The 16,900-nt window shown below is 40.8% G+C and overlaps 1 protein-coding gene across 1 annotated transcript in view; it reads left to right on the top strand.

The window, feature by feature from the left end:
- The window catches only part of npffr2a (neuropeptide FF receptor 2a), a 36,398-nt gene extending 21,738 nt beyond the window's left edge, over positions 1–14,660 (top strand). The window contains exon 4 of the mRNA XM_039804274.1: positions 13,744–14,660. Coding sequence (XP_039660208.1) covers positions 13,744–14,596 — 853 coding nt within the window. The 3' untranslated portion in view covers positions 14,597–14,660. The remainder of the gene's footprint in view (positions 1–13,743) is intronic.
- The last annotated feature ends 2,240 nt before the right edge of the window (positions 14,661–16,900 follow it).

Genomic DNA, 16,900 nt, shown 5'->3' with positions numbered 1-16,900 from the left:
CATGAATGATTAATGATTTGTGCATTACTTCATTCCTTTACATCTTATGAATCATCATCACTCATGCATGAACAACACATCAACTAAAGCATTAGGTAAGGTGGGTACATCATTATGTACAAGTTGTGTTCAAATCAGAATTTGCGCAGTGATAACCAGATTTTTTGCAGAAAAATAATAATAATAATGGTTAAAACAACAGATAAAAAGAGGCATTGCAACAATGTTTACAAATATACATTGTAAAGCTGGCTGCACAGATTAGACACAGACCGCTACGAATGACTGACACACACATTGTTAAAATCATACACCGGATGTCTTTCTACATGGGTTAATGGTTAATGATCGGGCTATAATGAGACCACGTCGGCAATGTAATCGCTGACAACCGGGACAATTTCATAGTGGTTGGTGTAAACCGTGACATTTTAGCATCCTGACAGGCTTTTGTCGGGACTCCAACTGAAAATCGGTACTGTCACGGTCAAATCGGTACTGTCACGGTCAAACCGGGACGTCTTTTCACCCTAAACTTAAGGGAACGTTTTTCTTCGATTTTCTGTACTGCCGTACATGCAGACGAATGGCGCAAGTGTCCGGAGGTCTATATTTACCTGCTGGTAAAACTCAGCTGGATGACTTGCTTCCGAAGGGTTAAAAATCGGCAACTCTCTCTCTCTCTCTCTTTAGCGAGAGAGAGAGAAGAGAGGGATCGGCATTAGCCATAACAAAGCTGTAAATCAGAGGAATAAAACATAATGTTCGGTTATGATTACATTCTTACCTTAGGGCTGGTCCGAATACCATTTTTTGAGGTCGAAGCTTCGGTAGTAATGAGCATCGAATATTTGAAGCTTCGGAGAGAGGGGGCTGAACATATTATTATCTCTAATAAAGGCAGGAATCTCTATGTGTCTGTTTGTTTGTTTGCATGTTAATTATTTTGAGAACCTTTCATCCAAACGACTTCACAAGGGAGTGCAGTGTCGTATTTGGTGCAATATAGATAGACAGGCCAGACGCATTCAGAATTAATAAACTTTTAACCTCTCAAGGATCACCCTCCCATCAACGGGACACTTTGTGACTGGGGCGTCACTGTAACATCGATAAAACTTCCACTCATGAGCGTTTTTATAACTTTAAAGCATTAAATCTTCAAAATATACAGCCATGTACACAACTGTTACAAAGTAAAATAAAATAAAACAACTCAGCCGTAATCTGCGCAGCCGAGAGTGCATGCATACCTGTTGTCGTTGTCCTGTCAGCAACAAAGTGGTATTTTGACCAAAACTTGATTTTCATAAATCCCCAAGAGTCCAAGGAAATGTAATATCCAAGCTTTATATTCCAAAACGATCTCTTCGCCTCACAATGTTGAAGTTTCTGGCCAAATCACAACGGAAAAACGGGAAACAGTTTTCCATTTCCGCACTTTTTATCACCGCTAGCTTCTCTGCCCAGCTTGCTAAATGCTCGAAGTGGGTGTCAGTACCCGATCCATTCCACCGGCACGATCCGTTCTGCGCATGTGCAAGATGACACGTATGCCATGACGTATGCGCAGATGATAATACCGTTTTACGACCTGCCCAATCTGTTCTACGCTAGCCTCCACCGGGATAGCTAACAGCTAATTCGGCTAACCGCAGTCTAAAATAACGCATGCGCAGAACGGCTCGTGCAGGCAGAACGGACAGCTAGATTCAGTCTAAAATAACGTTAAGTCAAACATAATGGGAAAAGCAGGCTACAGCTAAATTAAGACTTTACAGTTATAACAATAAAGACAAGTATTGAGTGATTGTATTTTAAATGAGCACAAGTAAAACTGACGTAACAGCTGTTATATATGTTAACGTTTATTTTCAAGTTTTATTTTGAGGGTCTTTTAAAGTTTACATGCTGTCTCAGCTAGCGGTTAGCAGAATTAGCTATTAGCTAAACTAACATTAACCTAACTGTGGAGGCTAACGGCAGACCGCTACAATCAGCTAGCGGTTAGCCAAATTAACCGTTAGCTAAACTAATGTTAGCTTCCCGGTGGAGGCTAACGGCAGACCGCTATAATCACCTAGCGGTCCGCCGAATTAGCTATTAGCTAAACTAACGTTAGCTAGCGTGGGAACAGATTGGGTAGTGTCGTAAATCCTCGTACCACAGCGCATGCGTGAACATCTTGCGCATGTGCAGAACGGATTGTGCCGGTGGAACGGATCGGGTACTGACAGTGGGCGTCATCATGTACCGACAGTCTCTTCTTCTTCTTCTTTGTAGTTTATTGGCGGTTGGCAAACCAACTTAAATGTGCATTACCGCCACCAACTGGACTGGAGTGTGAACGAGAGATAAATGCAGAAAAAAAAAAAAAAAAAAACGAATATTCGAATGTCAAATTTTAAAATCGAATACCAACCCACCGAACGAATATTCGAATATTCGGGTCCAGCCCTATCTTACCCACAAATAAAAACACCGACACCTCCGCACAACCCTGCAAGAAGGTGCTGCATTGCCGAATTCTGAGTGAATGTAGCCGAAGCGCAAACTGTATCCTGTCTGCTGTGGCCTCTCTGCTCTGTGTGTGTGTGACTCACCTCCGCCCTCGGTCGCACAGACACACCAACAGGACACAGCAGGGGAGTGAGATGAGGAGCAGGGGAAAGGCATAAAAACACAGCGACGTTACAACCCATTTGTCGTGAAATACTGCCGTTTTGTATCGTAATGGCGCTGGAGGGTGCCTTGCCAGTATCAGACGCTGAGGTGGGTGACAAAGCGGCGGTATTTCACCGCCTGGGAATGATAGGGGGCTGCACACCCTTCACACTGTTATTGGCTGGGGGTTGAACACCCACATGGGGCCCAAAGGCTCTTTGTCGACGCCCATAAACTTCCTGAACACAAGAAGAAGAAAAGGCAGGCAAATGAGAAGGGTTGTACAGCTTTATCTAGTACGTGTCCTCTTTTGAACCATCATGCTGAATTGACCAATTGCGGTTCATGGAGATGACACCAGCTGGCTGTTAATCTTACTTAATCACTTTAAAAACCACTGGAGGATGTAGAATCTCACAGTGGGGAAATGCGGAAGTACACATCCAATGGAGTTGGAACAAAATCCCCCTTTTCCTCAATACCTTAACATCAACACTAACACCACCCATAGTCATTCATAAATTGACTGGTCTAGTTGTCCCTGCATGCCTCTGTTCTAATTGAGATTAGAGCTCGAGTCAATCCACCTCCCTCTCAACGGAGGCGGTAGTCAATGGTAGTCGCCAGTTTTGTCTAAGCTGTAATGATTTCCATCCATCCCCCTGGAATGTTTCCACTGATCTGCTGGCAAATCTACATTCTCATCAAGTGCTTTTTTCGTCTGCGTCTTAGCTTGTCTGTGTATCACAATCATAGTTTCCGGCACAGCCAAAAATTACGCTCTCTCTCTTATTTTCTTCTTCTTTTTTTAAACAATGGCATAGTTTTTAAGCAGGAGTCATATTTGATGACAATATTTGAAAGCTTGTGTCTTTGCTGGCCTTTCTTCCTCCCAGTGGTGGAATGTAACTACGTGCTATTCAAGTAAACTACTACTAATTGTACTTGAGTACTAACAGCTATACCATTAAAAGGCTTCTACTTGTTGATGCATCAATAATAATGACCCATTAATATATATTACGCATGAGGACAGTTTTTCCAGTTTTTGGTGATGCTTTTGATTTATCACCCTGAAATTAGAGTGAATTTGTGTGCATGTGAGCATGCAAGTGTCAACTCTACATTTAAATATACTGTATACATATGGTAAAGTATAAGTCAATAGGTAAGATGTCTCAGACAGTGGCTGGTGAGAAAAGACCCTAAAGAAGAAGAAGAAGAAGGGTAGCAGCATTTTTGAAGGCTTCAGCAGTGACCAGAGGGTCACTGATGTGGTTAGTCATACATATTTTCAGCTCCGCAAAGTGACAGAAATAAAGAAAGAAGGGACTGACTTCAAAAGGTAGGCCAAAATGTATATTAGCCACCTCAAGAGCAGTCACAGTTTATAAAGGAAGAGAGGTCACGTGGCTGCCAACCTCAGACACACTGCTGCTGGCGGGACTCTAACAGACTGCAGGGAGACACTGCTGCCCATGCAGATGGAAATATACAGTAAAACATTTACACAAAGAGAGAGCACACTACTAGGGCTGCACGATTTGGAGAAAAAGTCATACTGCGATTGTGATTTCCAATGCTACGATTACTATTGCAATATCATGTTATCATTAGTTTACTTGATTAGGAAGGAAATGCTGAAAATAAGCTTTGAAATGTGTATTTTTTTACTTGAACATACCAAATTAAATGACAATAAGAAGAAATACATAAACAGGGGCGCTAGTAAGCGAGCAATGGAGTAGCTGTGTTTTGCGGAGCTTTTTGGGAACATTTTATCATTTAACTGTTATTCTGGCGAAATATCGATGTCAGGTCAGGTAGAAACTAAGGTTATTATAGTTTTGCATTTTTCATTAGTTTTTATTTTGTTTTGACTTTTTGTTTTCAAATTCAGTTTAGTTTTAATTAGTTTTTAAAGCGGGTTTGCTAGTTTAGTTTAGTTTTTATTTTTTGAAAATGGTTAGTTTTAGTCTTTTTTTGTAATATGGGTTATTTGTCGGGGGCAAGATTCAAAAAGGTCTGAAAAAAGTATTGTGTAATAATAACTCAACAAAAACATCATACAATTTTAGAAATATGTATTCACAATGTAGCCTATTAATAACACCAGTACATAAAATGTACATATGATGATGAGCACAAATATGTAAACAGTCTACACAAGACGCCGCAGTAAGTGCAAAATGTGCAAGTGACGTGTTCCAGGAAAAAACTTAACTAGCCAACAGGCTAAAGAAGACATACATCAACAGGTGTTTTGAACTTTGGTTCGAGTAAGTGGCGAACATTTTGAAGTCAATTGACTCACACAGTTGTGTAGCTAGACATCCCAGTATCAATACACATATAACCCACGCTTCCTCACGCTTTTAGTGTTCATGCGTAACCAGCAGCTATTGGGTCGCCGGTGAAAGCCCGCCTGTAGTGTTCTCTGTCCTGCGGTTGTCTCCGTCATGCTGCCTGGCCTTGTACCCATACATCCATGCCCTGTACCGGCCCGGGGTTAGCTTCTGTTTCGGGGGAAGGGGCAGGGAAGGGGGCTTTGCGTTTTCCTTGCCCTGTCACTGCTTGTTAAGGTAAGCTAGGTTAGCCTCCTTGTGCGAGCTTCTCAAATGTACTTTCAAATTCGTGGGATTTTTCCCTTTAATTAATTGTCCACTTATTTTACCACCTTCCACTGCGAGGCAATTGCTTTTATCTGACACAGTCATAATCAAATAGGACTTTGCCGCTTTCTTCCGACTTTCGGTACCGCTATGATGCCAGGCGAGGGGTATGGACATGTTGTGTTCAATTTGACGTGGAATGTCGGAATTTCTGGGTTCCCGGTCAGAAACTATAGGCTGAATGTCATTTCTCATCTTATGTCTACAGCAGACTGAATAAAACAGGTCTATGGTCGGAAATGTCAACTCTGAAAGATATCACGTTATTTGGTCTGTGAAAGAATTGACAAAGACGAAAACTAAGGACATTTACTCAATCATATTATTTTATTTTAGTTAGTTTTGCAAACAGACATTACAGTTTTAGTTTAATTATCGTTTTTTGTAATGCCACGTTTTTATTATTATTTCAGTTAACGACAATGTTTTTTCCCACCTAGTTTTTATTATTTCGTTCGTTTTCGTTAATGATTATAACCCTGGTAGAAACATTAAAAGTCGGAATACTAACTTGTTAGCGACCTGTTAAGACCAGCACGCCGTCCCCCTCCGGGGCCTCGAGTGACTCAGGTAACCCCGCTATGGCGTCTCCGGCAGCGGAAGGCCCGACATCACGGCCCTTAAAAATTAACTCTTGTCATTGCTACGTGCAGACTTTGTGACTGTTTTCAAGGATGAGATTCGGGCGGTGCTTGAAAGTGAAATGTCTGGCATTAAATCAGAGATACAAGGTGCCAAGATGGAGCTCTCTAACTTCAAGGCTGCTATAAAAAACGAGGTGACTGCGATGGGGAACACCATGGAGATGGAGAGGGGACTTTCTGGATGCTCCGATGACATCGTGGCTCTACAGCGCACTGTGCAGCGGCTCTCAACCCAGGTGACTGCTTTAGAAGATAAATGAGGACCTGTAAGGTAGATTCAGGCGCAACAATATACGAATCATTGGGGTGCCAGAGGGCCATAATTGTAGCACAACTGCACTCTCCGTGCTGCTGAAAGAAGCTTTCCAGCTGGAAAATGCCCCTCTAGTGGATAGAGCACACCGGACTTTACAACCGCCACCGAAACAAGGGGCCCCATCTAGAGCCATCATGGCCCGACTTCATTGCTTTCATGACTGCTCCAATATCCTGCGTCTTGCCAGAGAACGGCGGAGGGTGAAGGTGAACGACATAACTGTCTAGGTCTTCCCGGATTACACAGCAAGAGTTGCCCGTGCACGAGTAGCATTCAATGGCATTAGACAGCAGCTGCGTGGAATTAAGGGGCTCCGGTTTGGCATACTTCACCCGGCATGTCTTCGTATCACACACAATGGAGTGGAGAAATTTTTCACCTCGCCTGATGAAGTCCAGAAGTACATTTCCCAGGACATTACAAGGCAAGCGACGACTAATGACTATAACGACGAATAAAACCGGTGATTTGAGTAAGTGCCATGATGATGTCAATTTAATGTCAGTCTACGCCTATTACTCTGGACTGTACAGCAGGCTATACACTATTTTTACACTACCTGTGTCATTTAGGTAACGGTTACAGATACGTTCAGTGTGTTTAGACTGTAATGTTGTTTTCAACAAACGTACGAGGCTACTTATCTGTATAGCTGATGTGACCTTGCATAAACTTAATCTTTACACCCATTCGGGGTATTAAGTGCCAAGTCAATGTCACAATGTCAAGGTGTGTGTGTGTGTGTGTGTGTGTGTGTGTATACGTTATGCACATCACACCTTAAATGTTAAGCCTACCTGGAGAGGTTTGCTTTAGTATCTAGCTGTCTCTTTCTGTCATTGATGTGTGTGTACAAGCATACTGTAAATAACTGGAGGTTAATGTCAGTTTACCAAACCTTTTTGGAAGTGATTGTTTTACGTTTTGACATCTACGCCTAATAGTTTTTTCATGTTCTGTTGAGTTTAGTGTTTAGCTGGTTAGTTCCCCTATTATAAGCACAATGTGTGGATATTCTATGTTAGGGAGAAGCTTGAACCCAGTTAAGTTGGGGGAGATGGGAAGGGAAATGAGGGTCTTAGTACTTAGTGTCTTTAGATATACTCTTTATTTTTTTGTCATGGCACAGAGTGTGACTACAGGCGGGATAGCTACATGTCCAATTTAATTTGTGAGCTGGAATGTTAAGGGGATGAACCATTCTGTGAAAAGCAAGAAAGTTCTGACACCTTTACAGCAGCTAAAAGTAGATATTGCCTTCCTTCAGGAGACTCACTTGAGAGTATCGGACCATTCATGCTTGCAGGCTAGATGGGGTGGTGAGGTCTATAACTCAAAGTTTCATGCTAAATCACTTCTTATTGGTAAACATGTACCTTGTATCATTTCTCAGATCGATGCGGGCAGATATGTTGTTGTTATGGGCAAATTGTATAACACCCCAGTTATTATAGCAAGCGTTTATGCATCCAATTGTGATAACGCTGCATTCTTTACCAATCTCTTTTCCCGTCTGCCTGATTTAAACAAACATCATTTGATAATATGTGGAGACATGAACAATAAACTCAGTAAAAAAAGAAACATCCTCTCACTTTCAACTGCTTTTATTTTCAGCCAACTTAACATGCGTAAAACGTTGTATGAACATAAAAAAATCTCCTACAATGTGCACAGCTAAGAAAAGCCAGAAACACCCATATTAATGAATTAATCAACAACATTGGTCGCCTTGACTCACAGTTAGCAGTAAAAACATCAGCTGAAGACATTAAGGAATGCCTACTCCTCCAAAAAGAATTTGATCTATAAGCCACACTAAAACCTGAGAACCTTTTGATCAGATCCCGTCATAGGTACTATGAGCATGGCAAAAAAACTTCGCCAAAGAGCAGCAAGTCAGGCAATTTCTGAGGTCCGTGACAAATCTGGTACGGTCTGTACAGACCATGTCGCCACTAACTCATGCTTTATGAGGTTCTACCGTAACTTGTATACATCTGAATCACTAAGGGATGATAACTTAATCAAATAATTTCTCCAAAGCATTGACATCCCTCATATAGATCCTGCAAAAGCAGCCGAGTTAGAACAGAATTTTTCAAGAAATTTTTAAACCAATTGGCTCCCATCCTAAACTCTGTATAGTAATTCCTTGTTGGTTGGCTCACTGCCCAAAACATTATGGCAAGCAACTATGTCACTCATTCTGAAAGAAGGCAAAAACAAACAGGAATGCTGTTCTTACCGCCCTATCTCTTTACTTAATGTAGACAGCAAAATCTTTGCAAAAATTGTTGCTCGCCGTCTCGAAACAGTTCTTTCAACTATAATCTCACAGGACCAGACTGGTTTCATAAAGAATCGGCAGGCCTCCTTTAATATCTGCTGTTTGTATAACATAATTTATGGTCCCATAAATCCATCCAAAAGTTATTATATCTTTAGATGCCGAAAAGGCTTTTGATCAGGTGGAGTGTGACTATTTATGTCTCAGCCGGCATGGAATTTCATTCCACTGCTATGCTGATGATACTCAACTCTACCTCAAGACAAACCCAACCGCCTCTGCTGCCCTGCCATCATCCACTCTGACCACCTGCCTGGAGGAGATAAAGGCGTGGATGAAACAAAACTTTCTGCAGCTAAACAGCTCCAAGACTGAAGCCATTCTAATCGGCACCCCACACCAGGTTCAATCATCTGACATTACCAGCATCAACTTCTCCGGCCAAACTATTCCACTTTCAACATCAGCCACTAACCTGGGTGTTAAAATGGACTCTCATCTGACCTTTGAGACTCACATCAAACATCTCTGCAAGACTTCCTTTTTCCACCTCAGGAACATTGCCAAACTCCGTCCCACACTCACTCCTGCAGACGCGGAAAAGCTTGTCCACGCTTTTGTCTCCTCCAGGCTGGACTACTGCAATGCACTCCTCACCGGGATACCTGACAAAAGCCTTCAGAAGTTGCAGTATATTCAAAACAGTGCTGCTAGGATCCTGTTGAGGGTGCGCAAATATGACCACATCACCCCCATCCTTAAATCACTCCATTGGCTTCCTGTCTCACTCAGGGTTGAGTACAGGTGTCTCCTCCTTACCCACCAGTGCATTCATGGTGAAGCCCCCCTCTACCTCAAGGAACTCCTCACCCCACAGACCTCAACACGCACTCCGATCTGCCTCAGCATATATTTTTGAAACCTCCCAGGACAAAGCTTTGTACAATGGGAGATCGGGCTTTCTGCTCAGCTGCTCCCAGACTGTGGAATGCCTCTCCCTAACCACCTGAGGACCCCACAGACTGTGGATGCTTTTAAACGTGGCCTTAAAACCCACCTTTTTAGGAGAGCTTTTGAGTGAACTTGTGTCCTTTTGCCTTTTATTTACTTCCTTTTCTTTTCATGCTCTCCATGTGTTTTTATAATTTTTAGCACTATCATGTAGCACTTTGAGATTTGCTTAAATATAAAGTGCATTACAAATTAAATGTATTATTATTTATTCCATACGCTTGAGAAAATTGGATTTGGGCCAAATTTTTTATCACGGGTCAAAATTCTACATACTTCGCCGCCAGCAGCGGTACACACTAATAATTGTATATCACCATCTTTTTCACTAACAGGAGGGACAAGGCAGGGGTGCCCTTTGTCCCCCCTCCTTTTTGCAATTACGATTGAGGTGCTAGCCATAGCTTTGCGTAACAGTAAAGATGTTAAGGGTATTACAAGGGCAGATTTGGAACATACAATCACATTGTATGCGGATGATATGTTACTTTACTTGTCTAATCCTTCCTCATCTCTTCTTAATTTGACTCAACACGGGAAACCTCACCCGGCCCGGACATGGAAAGGATTGACAGATTGATAGCTTTTTTTGTCTTCTGAGTGAGTTTGGCAAAATCTCGGGCTACAAAGTAAACACTCAGAAAAGTGAGCTGATGCCCATTAATCCAGTGGCAAAGGAATCTCCGTTTCTCCATATGGTGCCGTTTAAAGTGTGCATGGACAAAATAAAATATCTGGATGTCTGGGCACACACAAATTTCAAGACCTTTTCCCAGCAAATTTCCCTCCTCGCCTGTCTTCTCTAAAGGTAGACATTGATCGATGGGATCTGTTACTGTTAAGATGGGTGTGATATAATAACTAGTGATTAAGTTACAAAAAATACTTCGTACAACCACTTCTTAAAGTCTGCATGCTCTGAAACCCTCTACACTTCTGATACTTACATGACCATACGCGACACACGCGCTACTGCCTAAACAGACTGACTGGTCACTGGTCATCTTTTGTGGACGTTGTTTAGGGGGCGCACTTAATACATTCATGGGGTATGTAATTCAGAGGACAGATTCAACACAGAACCATACATCAGATATTTGTCAGAGCAAGAACGAGAGTGAGTGACTTCAGTGTGTGAGTGGTGAAGAGAGTTAGCGTAGTGGCTGTGTGAGGGAAAAGTGAGAGGAAAAAGAGATTGAAAAGACAATGTAAAGTGATTTAACAGAAAACACCAAGCTTCTTAAAAGCTCTGAACACCCATACAGGGGTTTTCATTTAATGTGACTGATTGGACCTCTTTCCAGGACTGTGTTGGTGTGGTAAGACTGATTGAGTGACATCTTTCTGAGTCCCCTGTTAGTGCTGTTGCACCTGTTAGAGCTTTATCATTTTTATTGGTACAAAGAAGCTCCCATCAAATCTCGGGGCCACCTTCAGTCTGAGCAGAGTCAAATAAGCTGAAGCTGAAGCAGAACTGAAAACACCTGTGTGGTTGATCAGAGGTACATCATGTTACAACGTGGAGACATGGAATGCACACAGTGTCACGCACACAGCAAACCTTTTTGTTTACTCAAATTGCACAGTTTTTGCGGTTATGTAATCGCACAGAGTGACATCGCGATTGTGATTGGATTAATCGTGCAGCCCTAGAACCACCTATATCAGCTGATTCATAATTTAAACTATATTCATAAATATCAACATTTCAGGTTGATCTCAGTAAAAGTTTGAAAAATAAAAATCTATTTATCACCATTTGGCAAAAACAGCCTGGTGTGCCTTTGTATTCTGCCAAAAAGCCCCACGACAACCTTTGTGTAAAGTTTGCTGCGGACATGATGTACCTTTTTATTAACAGACAGACCATATAGTCGTGGATGACAATGATGGTAACAAGGGGAGCTGGGTTAATAATGCCTTTTATTGTTTTTAAATTGATCTGCAGTACAAATTGCATTAAGAACAAACCGTGACGTCACTGGGCCTCATTCACCAACCGTTCTTACGAAGAAATGTGTTCTTAAACCCTTCTTACGAACTTTTTACGAAGATTCTGGCATTCACTAATGTTTTCTTAACTTGGATTTGTTCTTAGCTAAGAACAAAATCTACGAACACTGAAAAGCACTCTTACGCACATTTGAGTGATGACAATTTGCTCCAAATGATTGCTTACTGCATTTTATTTAATTCTACAGTCGTTTACAATGATAGTATTGTACTGTAATGTATTTCTGATCATTTGTTGAAAAAAATATCATAGTATGCAAAAAAAACACTAACACTGCAATTTACATCAGCAATTAAACTGATTAAATCCTGCGTTATTTGGTGATTGATCGCTATTTATAGGGCCAAAATGCAGTGGTAGAATGTAACAAAGTACAAATTCATCCTAACTGTACTTAAGTAAATTTTTCACGTATCTGTACTTTACTTAAGTAGACTCACTAGTGCATAGCCTACTTTTGACTTTTACTTTGTTACATTTTGCAGCAATTATCTATACTTTCTACTCCACTACATTTCTACAATTTCTGATCAGTTTCCCCCTGCCAAAACGTCTTCCTGACCGTCACACGTTTGTCTCACCTGTAAAGTTTGGTTGCCGTAGATACTGTATATATGGGGCACCGCTGATCCAAGCCAGCTCCGGTGCTCCAGAGCCCGGGCGCAGCGCCGCTGACCCTCGGTAATACAGTCCCCGGTAAAAGTGAAAATGAAAACGTTTGTTTTTATTATTGCCGTTTTTAAATCAAAGTTGCTATATCTATTTCTCTCCACAGCGTCGTTTACTCCTCTGCCAGGCTGCGTAAGACGGAACTTTTTTTTTAAAGCCAGGCCTTGTTTGTGGTAGTGGACACCTTCTAATTTTACTAAAGTAAATATGTCTCTGGTTATTTGTACTTTCATTTAAGTACTGAGATTCAGTACTTCCTCCACCGCGACAATCCGACAATCTCCGAAAACCAGTCTCCCAGGAGGTGCACAGGAAGTGTCAGGTCCTTATATGGGAATTTGCGGGGCGTTTTCTTATGCTAATTAGGAACAACTGGCACGCGCTTTCAGTTACGAAGATGTGGGATTCATCAATCCTAAGAACACAGATGCGAACAATTCTGCTGTTTAAGAACACGTCATGAATCCGGCGTAGACTTTTCTTAGGAACCTTCTTAAGAACATATTTAATAGAAAACTTAGGAAGATATTGGTGAATGAGGCCCAATGTTCTTTATTAATACTGAACATTAGTCCACCACAGAGTGAGAGAGAGTATTTGTAATTCCAAAGCTAAATCACATTTTGCTTGTGCATTTGTTTTCACTTTGTTCTTTGTTATTTAATAAAAACTGACCAGTAGATGTGCCGAAAAATGGCATTTTTGGTTTTTGGCCAAAAGAGAAAAACGGCCGAAAATATGAGCCGGAAATATATGCCTCTCCACCCCGCCCCTCCCCTCAGTGCTCAGATTTCCCTCTCAGTTGATCTAGCCGTTATCATGGTGCTACCCAGCAAAGGCCGATCATGTCAGCGGTGTGGAATTACTTCAAAGATTCCACGTCAGGTTTGATACACCACCTGAAAACATGACATCCAATTCAATATGCAGAGTAAATCAAAAAATCTGTTACATTTGATTGTTACAGAACTGAATGAAGAATAATATATTTAATAGTGTTTTATATACAATATATTGTCAAATTTTTGTGTGTTACTTTCATTAAAAGTCTGATCCATTTATTGGTTTGTAGTTTTTAAATTCAGATTCATTAAATTCATGAAATCAATTAAAAAGTATAATATTAATACAAATATATATTAAAATGGGTTTAAAATTGTTTTTGGCACAGTGCACCCTGAATTTTCAGTTTCGGCCCAGAATTTTCATTTCGGTGCATCACTACTGACTAGCATATATATCCCTTATACTAATGACCCTGAGTTTCCTGACAACAGCCCCTCCATGTGAAAAAAGCCTGGATTTTTCACTTCATGAAATACAGTAATTCTAATCATACAATGTTGTCCCATTTTAAGTAAATGTTCTTAGCTGTCACTCTATTTTTGATGGAAAAGGTATTTTTAAAAGCAGGTTTAATGTCTGCATCCATTTTCCTGATCCAGTCTTTATTTTTATTGCAGATTCAGATGCATTGTCTACCCATTCAAGCAAAAGCTGACCATATCCACAGCCTCTTTGATAATAGTCATTATCTGGGTTCTGGCCATATCCATTATGTGTCCCTCTGGGGTGATGCTACAAGTGTCCAAGGAGCAAACCATTCGGGTGTTACTGGGCTATGACAACAAAACAAGCCCGTTTTATTGGTGCAGGGAGAATTGGCCAAACCAGGAGATGAGGAAGATTTACACCACTGTCCTGTTTGCAAATATCTATCTTGCTCCTCTTTCCCTCATCGTGATTATGTACGGCCGGATTGGCATTACGCTTTTCAAAACAGCGGTTCCAACGGGAGGAAAGCCGGGCAAAGACAACCGTCACACCGTGTCAAAGAAAAAGCAAAGGGTGATTAAAATGCTTCTAATAGTTGCTTTGCTTTTCATCCTTTCCTGGCTACCTTTGTGGACCCTCATGATGTTGAGCGACTATGCCAGCCTGACTGAGCAGCAGTACAGACTCATCAACATTTACATTTACCCCTTTGCCCACTGGCTAGCCTTCTTCAACAGCAGCATCAACCCCATCATCTACGGTTTCTTCAATGAGAATTTCCGCAGAGGATTTCAAACTGTGTTCAAGTTCAGCCTGTGCACGGGGGATGGACAGCGGAGGAAAACCTACTCGCACAGGCTGCAGGGAAACTCTGTGCTCCCAGCTAATAATGCTCAAACGTCCCTGGAGCCCATTTCTCTTAACAGCCTAGATAAGAACCCTTCCAGGCGACTCAACCACGTTACTGAACAGGATCTGGTCATGGAGGACATGGAGAAGGCATCTTGCAGCAGTGGGGGTGTGACTGCAGTGTCTATTTGAGGAGACACATGGATACATTTAAAAAAAAAAAAATTGGGGGATTTTAGGCCTTTATTTATTTAGGACAGCCAAAGACATGAAAGGGGAGAGAGAGGGGGAATGACATGCAGCAAAGGGCCGCAGGGCAGAGTTGAACCCGCAGCCGCTGCGTCAAGGAGTAAACCTCTATACATGGATGCTCTACCAGGTGAGCTACCCAGGAAGTGGGGGGGAGAGACTTGAGTTATCATCAAAAGAGAAAACATTCTTATTGGAGGTGCATTACTTATCAATTAGGATACTGCATTGATAACCGGCTACTGTCATGCTCCATGACACTCCTTATAAAACTGTATGTATAAATGTATAAAGATGCATCAAACATAAATGTACTGTGATGTTTGCAGAGCAGATTTAAAAAGTAAAGTCACCTAGACAAAAATAATTTTTAATTTAATGACCTTATAGATTGGAACATTACTGTAGATGGAAAGTCTACGCTGTATTTGTGTATTATTCACTTCTATTGAGATTTAGAAGTACTTAAAGTACTTACAGTTCTTAAAAAGGAAAACCTCTGTTGGCCTATAAAATAGCTTTTAAACCAGGCTTCAAAGGTAAAGAGGTCCAACATCCATCAAAGACTTCAGCACAGTGACAGAAGTTGAAATAACAACCTTTCAGGTCCCAGTGACCATGGTTGTACAGCTCAAAAGCATTATATGTAGTTATATTTCAGAGAACAAAACTGTACGGGGCGGATGCTGTATCAAGGAGATCAGACTTGTCACTTGATTTTTAGGCGGTGTGAGAGTCCCGTACAGTAAACAGGAAACATCACTGCCTCCATCGCTGCCACAAGAAAGCACTGAGGGTAAAAAAAAAACCTGAAACACAACACTGAACTGGAGTTTGTGTAACTGCTGACTGTTTCCTTGTAACAAGAAAGCAAAGCCGTCTCTTTTCTCTCTCTCTTTCTCCGTGAAATAAAGCTGTCTTCAAGTGCAGTCAGAAACATCAAGATCTATAAACGACCTGTTGGAAAACTTTAATTGTGAAATATAAAGTCTACTTATGTACTTGGCACTCCCACACCGCCACACCACCCTGCGGAAAAACGCTTTAGCTGATATGAACGCAGCCTCTGTCTTTTATGGGTCTGAGGGTTGCAAAGTAAATTTTTTACACCTATTTAGGTCACTTATATTGCAATATAATATAATTACTATTGAATAGTTGAAATTAACTTGACTATTTTATCAATTCTTTACAAACTAAACTTGTGAGGAAAATATGTAGAAACGTACCAGTCTATGGAGACAGTTTGGCCAGCTGCTGTTTGACTAAAAAGAGCCCAAGTTACTAAATGGGTTTTAGATTTTCAGACTTTCTAAAAATGTCAAATATGTCCCTGTCGTTCCCTGTCGTATTATGGGATAAAGTGGCATCTGCCATTTTAATAAATGTTATTGAGTAGCATTCACAAACCACAGCACATGAGGCATGGAAAGCACAAGACTTATTATACTTATGAAGGAGTTAATTATACTTTGGTATAATTACTGAAATGTTGGAGACCATAGGCAGCCTCTCATTCCAGTAGCACTTTTGAGGCTGGTGTTTCTCAAAATTCAGGCCGAATGTCTCAGCTTCCTCTGACAAAGAAACCGTGTTTTTAGAAAGTTTTTTTCCCTTCAGTTTGTCTAAAGTTTTTTCTTTTAATTAACTGAATGGCAAATTCAGTTTCAAACAAAGAAAAAAGCGATGACTACAGATGGTGAAACTTCAAAACAAGTGAAAGTGAGATCCAGAATCATAACTGCATTATTATTCTAAATCAGGCTTAAAAAACTTTTTGTGCAGAGGAGAGAAGAAAACTATGATTTTGATTGTGAGCCATCCACTTACAAATAACTGTTATCCAGGCATTTATTCTAAAATCTGCTCTGTAAACATGTACATAAAAAGGGTGTAATGATGCTTAATTTAATATTAATTAAATCATGAATATCTCCTGAGCCTATTATGAATGTGCCATGTAAATCTCAGATAGTGTTCTGCTGTTATTGTATTTTTTTATCTCTCTATGTCTTGTGCAGTTAACTATTAAGTAAATGGGAAAAACAAAAGAGGGCCTGCATTGGCCACAAAACATGTATTATCTGCTCTAAGTATATGTTACTGAGTCTAAAGCTTAGATAAAACGTGATACTGTGAATATGTCTGTGTGAACTGACTATTTGGTTCAAAAGGAATTTTAACATACTTTGAATCTCTACTGTTGGTGGTGTCTATTACATCTTTAACAGGAGCCGATTTTGAAAA

The sequence above is a fragment of the Perca fluviatilis genome, chromosome 6 (genome assembly GCF_010015445.1).
Source record: "Perca fluviatilis chromosome 6, GENO_Pfluv_1.0, whole genome shotgun sequence".
In the NCBI taxonomy this organism is placed as follows: Eukaryota; Metazoa; Chordata; class Actinopteri; order Perciformes; family Percidae; genus Perca; species Perca fluviatilis.
Note: the sequence above shows the minus strand (reverse complement) of the source record. Positions and strands in the feature narration are given on the sequence as shown.